Source organism: Cebus imitator, unplaced genomic scaffold (assembly GCF_001604975.1).
Source record: "Cebus imitator isolate Cc_AM_T3 unplaced genomic scaffold, Cebus_imitator-1.0 Scaffold576, whole genome shotgun sequence".
Classification (NCBI taxonomy): domain Eukaryota; kingdom Metazoa; phylum Chordata; class Mammalia; order Primates; family Cebidae; genus Cebus; species Cebus imitator.
The window spans coordinates 492046-498378 of record NW_016107891.1 but is presented as its reverse complement, the minus strand read 5'-3'; the positions used below and the strand labels follow the sequence as shown (position 1 = coordinate 498378).

The following is a 6333-nucleotide window of genomic DNA, read 5'->3' as shown; positions in this document are numbered from 1 at the left end:
GATTACAGGCATGAGCCGCCATGCCCAGCCTATTTTTTCATTTGATTCTTGCAGTAGCCCAATTAGATCAGTGAAGCAGATGTTATTATGCTTGTTTTATATGCAACAAACTAAGAATATTGGCTCTGATTGTGCCATATACTATCTAACACTAATGAATATTGCCTGAGAGGCTAAAAAATGGCATGAGTGGATGTCAATTTATCTTTGGAAAGAATATCTTTGGTAGTATCTATTAAATCTGAGAATACACATACCTTATGATCCATAAGTTCCATTCTTAAGTTTATTTCAAACAGAAGTTAATGTATTTATTCACCAAAAGACATGTAATAAAATGTTCTTATCAGCACCATTTGTAGTAGTTCCAAACCGGAAATTACTCCTAAGTCCATCAATGGCAGAATGGATAAATAAATTGTGATGTGATCACACAATCAACTTCTATATAGCACCATTAAACTATTGCTAAACAATGATTAATCTCCTAAAGATAATATTAAATGAAAGAAGACAGACACAAATGAATACATATTGTGATTGCATTTATATAAAGTTTTATATAAACAGGCAAAACTAATCTTTGGTGACAGAAGTCAAGATGGTAGTTACCCTTGGGTTGGGGGTAGGGTGTTACTGGAAAGGGGCATCAGGGAGAGTTCTGGGGTTCTGGTAATGATCTGTTTATTGACCTAGGTGCTAGTGATATGGAGGTGATTACATCATGAAAATTCATCAAGCTTACGATTTGTATAGTTTTCTGTATGTGTACTATACGTCAGTGAAAAGTTAATTTGCCTTAGGCAAAACAGAAACCCATTATCTTAGGCAAGGTTTTTCAGTGGCTTCCCATGGTACTCAGAATAAAATCCAAAGTCCTTACCATGGCCCACATGGCAATGTATACATGATCTAGCCCCTGGCTACCTCTTCTGCATAATTTCTCCCACCATTATTACCCTTGTTTACTCGGCTCCAGCCACATGACCTTCTTACAGTTCTGCAAACAGAATAAAACTCCATTCCACCCCAAGGCTGTGTATTTTCTGTTCCCTTTGCCTGAAATGCTCTCCCCTCAGCTTATTACATTGTTGGTCTCGTGTCATGCAGGTAACAGCTCAAATAACACTTCTTCAAAAAATCCTTCACTTAACACTCCTTGTGAAATAGATTTATTTCCAGTCATTCTTTATTACATAACACTATTATTTTTTCATAGCATTTATAACTAGTTGAAATTACCTTGTTTATGTATTTATTACTTGTTTATCATCTGTCTTCCTCAATAGAAGGCAAACACTCTGAAGACTGGGGTCATGTCTGCTGTAGTCATCCTTGTATCTTTAATGCCTGATAGACTGCCTAGCATGTAGCCAGCATGCAAATAAATGTTAGGGTTGAATGAATAATTGAAGATCCCTGGGTGAACGGTCCATTAGGCTATTCCTCCTACAAAGGGAGACACTTGAGAAGTTGTAAGTCATCCTGTTAAAAAGAAAGATTTGTTAATACAACCTCTCTTGTTCACCCCACCTCAGCTTGGTGAGGAGAAAGCTCAGAGCTTTCCCAAATGCTTCCATGAACTTTGGCCAGTAAAGACTTACCCTGTGGAAAGTATTTTTGATAAAATATAATATCGTAAGATGAGAGAAATCAGTTGGAACTTAACTTCTATCCTGTATCCCTAGATTATTCAAAGAAAAACAAGACATGGTCAATAGGCAGTGGAACTCCTCTCTCCAATGCTGTATTCCTGAGAGAACATTGACTTATTGTCACTTCATCTCTGGGACAAGTATTGAACATAGGGAAAGGCTTATGTAAAATTGTTCATTAAACAAAAGATGTCTTTAACATGTGTTTGAGATCTTTCTTCTTATGATTCCATGTTAGGTACAACAACTATGACCGGGCTGTCATCAATACCGTTCCTTATGATGTCATCCATCGTTGGTATATAGCACACCGGACTCTAACGATAGAGTTGAGGAGACCTGAGAATGAGTTTTGGGTCAAACTAAAGCCTGGCAGGGTGGGTCCTAATCTCTAAAGATGTCAAGCAAGCCTGTAATACCGAAGCAGTGAAGAATGGGTACTTACTTAATATGCAAGTCACAGTGTTGCAAAGGAAAAAGAGAAAAGTGTTCTTGGTGTTGGTCATGGTCCTGCCACTCACTCACTGAATGCCCTGGAAGCGAGCCTCATCCCATCTCCAGGCATCAGTAACCCTATTTGTATGATGAGGGTGTTTAACTAGATGACCCCCAAGGGTTCTTCCAGCTTCATGATCCATTTTTATTTTGATATTTCCTCTGGATGAAAAATACCTTCAGCTTAGCATAAAATGTAATGAGATAGTTTAACCCTTTGAGAAAGGGTAGAATAAAAATAAAGAGAAAGAAAAAGAAAGAAACCAATTATCTAATTTCCTTTGATAAGAGAACAATTACTTGAGAAACAGAAGCTCCTCAAGTGCAGGGCCTATTACCTACTATTGCCTCTGTAACTTCCATTTAGTCTACTCCAGGGCTATACACATCTTAGTTTCCAAAAGTTTGTTTAATTTCAAAAGAAAAATACCTCATTTAATGTAACCAGAGAACAACCTAAAGCCTGTCTTTTAAATGATCTCTTCTGACTTAGGGTTCCTTTGGTCTGCCTTTCTTCTGATAGTGTTTTCTCTCTCTCTCTTTGTTTTTTTGTTTTGTTTTGTTTTGTTTTTGTTTTGTTTTGTTTTTGTTTTTTTATTTTTTTTGCCCATTCACAGGTCCTATTTATAGACAACTGGCGTGTCCTACATGGCAGGGAATGCTTCACTGGCTACCGCCAACTCTGTGGCTGCTATTTAACAAGAGATGATGTATTAAACACTGCTCGCCTCTTGGGACTTCAGGCTTAAAATTGACAGCATCGGGATTATGAATACACCTGGCACACTGGCTACCAGAATTTTATATGGGTAGAATAATATTGTGTCAAACTCTACTTCAGATTGTCTCCTTATCCTATCCCACAAAACAGAGGCTGACCCTTTCTCCAGTAAGGGAAACTTGTGAGAGACAGGGGGCTCTGAGTTATCTAATGTCAGCCATCTAGTGTGGTAGCTCTCTTCCTCATGTTATAACATGGATCCACTTTTTTTTTTAACCTTTTAATATAATTTTGGTCAATCTCCTTCAGAAATATAATCTCCATATTGATAGGAAAGCAATAATTGCCATGAGGTAAAGATTTTTTTTCCCCAAGTAGATCAGTTAGAAAGAAATGCATTCTAGAAATAAAAAAATCCTGATAAAGCAGCAGTTTGCAAAATTTTTGGTCTTAGGACATCTTAACACTCTTAAAAGTTATTGAGGGCCCCAAGGAGTTCTTGGGTGTGGGTTCTATCTATTGATACCAATTATTTTAGGTATTAAGACATAAATATTTAAAACTCAAGAAAACAGAAGTGCACATCCCTCAGCTATCAGAGAGACAACATAATCATATGTTAGGTAGCCTCTGGAAGAGTCCTCTGTACCCTCATGAGGTAATGGGAGGGGGAAAAAAAGCTACTGTTGCCTTTATAACTTCCACTTAGCCTACCACAGGGCTATGCACATCTTGGTTTCCAAAAGTCTGCTTAATTTCAAAAGGAAAATGCCTAATTGAATATAGCTCATCTTGGTGTTACTATAAAAAATAATTTAATCTGCAGACCCACTAAAAGGGAAACAGAGACTCCTCCAGGGCTCTGCAGATCATACTTTGAGAACCCATGGGCTAGTGACTACCTTGAGACAGTCCTTTGCATAGGCCTGTGGATTAAAGTGTTTAACTGAAACCCTAGATTTTTCTCGAGTCTAATAGAACTCCAAACATTGTAAGAACTGCTTGATAGCACAAGCTCAGTGATAAGGTGGGAACTGAGTTAAAATGTAGTGTTTTACCTTCCATACAAGTCATCTCTATAGGAGTTAAACTAGGAAGTCACCAACAGCTCCTCTTGAACAAACTCACCCGTGTGGTAATTCCTATGAGGAATAATTGCAGAAAGGTTTTAGAGACTTGTGAGGCTTCATATGATAATTCTTTTGTTTTTTTTATTTTTTTTAATTTTATTTTAGGTTCTGGGGTACATGTGCAGGTCATGCAGGGTTGTTCCATAGGTGCATATTATATCCAGCATTTCTCCCCATGTTATCCTTCCCCACCCTTCCCACCCCCTGCTGTCCCTCCCCTCGCCCCCCAACCCCCAACTGACCCCAGTGTGTGATGCTCCTCTCCCTGAATCCACGTGTTCTCATTGTTCAAACCCGCCTGTGAGTGAGAACATGTGATGTCTGGTTTTCTGTTCTTGTGTCAGTTTGCTGAGAGTGATGGTTTCCAGATTCATCCAAGTCCCTACAAAGGACACGAACTCATCGTTTTTTATGGCTGTGTAGTATTCCATGGTGTATATGTGCCACATTTTCTTTGTCCAGTCTATCATTGATGGGCATTTGGCTTGGTTCTAGGTCTTTGGTATTGTAAACAGGGCTGCAATGAACATACGTGTGCATGTGTCTTTATAGTAGAACAATTTATAGTTCTTTGGGTATATACCCAGTAATGGGATTGCTGGGTCAAATGGTATTTCATCAACAGTGTAAAAGCATTCCTATTTCTCCACATCCTCTCCAGCATCTGTTGTCTCCTGACTTTTTAATGATCACCATTCTAACTGGCGTGAGATGGTATCTCAATGTGGTTTTGATTTGCATTTCTCTAATGACCAGTGATGATGAGCATTTTTTTCATATGTTTGTTGACCACATAAACATCTTCTTTTGAAAAATACCTGTTCATACCCTTCACCAACTTTTTGATGTTTTTTTTTTCTTGTAAATTTGCTTTAGTTCTTCGTAGGTTCTACGTATTAGCCCTTCATCAGATGGGTAGCTTGCAAAATTTTTTTCCAATTCTGGTGGTTGCCAGTTCACTCTGATAATTGTTTCTTTTGCTGTGCAGAAGCTCTTAAGTTAGATCCCATTTGTCTATTTTGGCTTTTGTTGCCATTGCTTTTGGTGTTTTAGTCATGAAGTCCTTGCCTATGCCTATGTCCTGAATGATATTGCCTATGTTTTCTTCTAGGGATTTTATGGTGTTAGGTCTTATGTTTAAATCTTTAATCCATCTAGAGTTAATTTTTGTATAAGCTGTAAGGAGGGGATCTAGTTTCAGCTTTCTGCACATGGCTAGCCAGTTTTCCCAACACCATTTATTAAACAGGGAATCCTTTCCCCATTGCTTGTTTTTGTCTGGTTTGTCAAATATCAGATAGTTGAAGATGTGTGGAGTTGCTTCTGAGTCCTCTGTTCTGGTCCATTGGTCTATATCTCTTTTTTGGTACCAGTATCATGCTGTTTTGATTACTGTAGCCTTGTAATATAGTTTGAAGTCAGGTAGCATTATGCTTCCAGCTTTGTTCTTTTTGCTTACGATTGTCTTGGCTATGCAGGCTCTTTTTTTGGCTCCATATGAAGTTTAAGGTGGTTTTTTCCAGTTCTGCGAAGAAGGTCATTGGTAGCTTGATGGGGATAGCATTGAACCTGTAAATTACTTTGGGCAGTATGGCCACTTTCACGACATTGATTCTTCCTAACCATGAACATGGAATGTTTCTCCATCTGTTTGTGTCCTCTCTTATTTCGTTGAGCAGTGGTTTGTAGTTCTCCTTGAAGAGGTCCTTTACATTCCTTGTTAGTTGTATTCCTAGGTATTTTATTCTCTTTGTAGCAATTGTGAATGGGAGTTCGCTCATGATTTGGCTCTCTGTTTGCCTGCTACTGGTGTATAGGAATGCTTGTTATTTTTGCACACTGATTTTGTATCCTGAGAATTTGTTGAAGTTGCTTATCATCTTAAGGAGATTTTGGGCTGAGATAATGGGGTCTTCTAAATAGACAATCATATCATCTGCAAACAGAGACAATTTGACTTCCTCTTCTCCTAATTAAATACACTTTATTTCTTTTTCTCACCTGATTGCTCTGGCTAGAACTTCCAATACTATGTTAAATAGGAATGGTGAGAGAGGGCTCCCTTGTCTAGTGCCAGTTTTCAAAGGGAACACTTCCAGTCGGAAGTTGAGGCAGCAATTAATAACCTACCAACCAAAAAATGTCCAGGTCCAAATGGATTCACTGCTGAATTCTACCAGATATACAGAGAGGAACTGATACCATTCCTTCTTAAATTTTTCCAAACAGTACAAAGAGGGAATCCTCCCTAACTCATTTTATGAGACCAATATCATCCTGATACCAAAACCTGGCAGAGATACAGCTTAAAAAGGAAAACTTCAGGCCAATA

At 38.3% G+C, this 6333-nt stretch overlaps 1 protein-coding gene across 3 annotated transcripts in view; it reads left to right on the top strand.

The window, feature by feature from the left end:
- The window catches only part of TMLHE (trimethyllysine hydroxylase, epsilon), a 164087-nt gene extending 160259 nt beyond the window's left edge, over nucleotides 1-3828 (top strand). For all 3 annotated transcript variants that reach the window (XM_037734140.1, XM_017516222.2, XM_017516223.2), the window contains 2 exons: nucleotides 1894-2032; nucleotides 2768-3828. In XM_037734140.1, coding sequence (XP_037590068.1) covers nucleotides 1894-2032; nucleotides 2768-2899 — 271 coding nt within the window. In that variant the 3' untranslated portion in view covers nucleotides 2900-3828. The remainder of the gene's footprint in view (nucleotides 1-1893; nucleotides 2033-2767) is intronic.
- Nucleotides 3829-6333: the final 2505 nt, after the last annotated feature.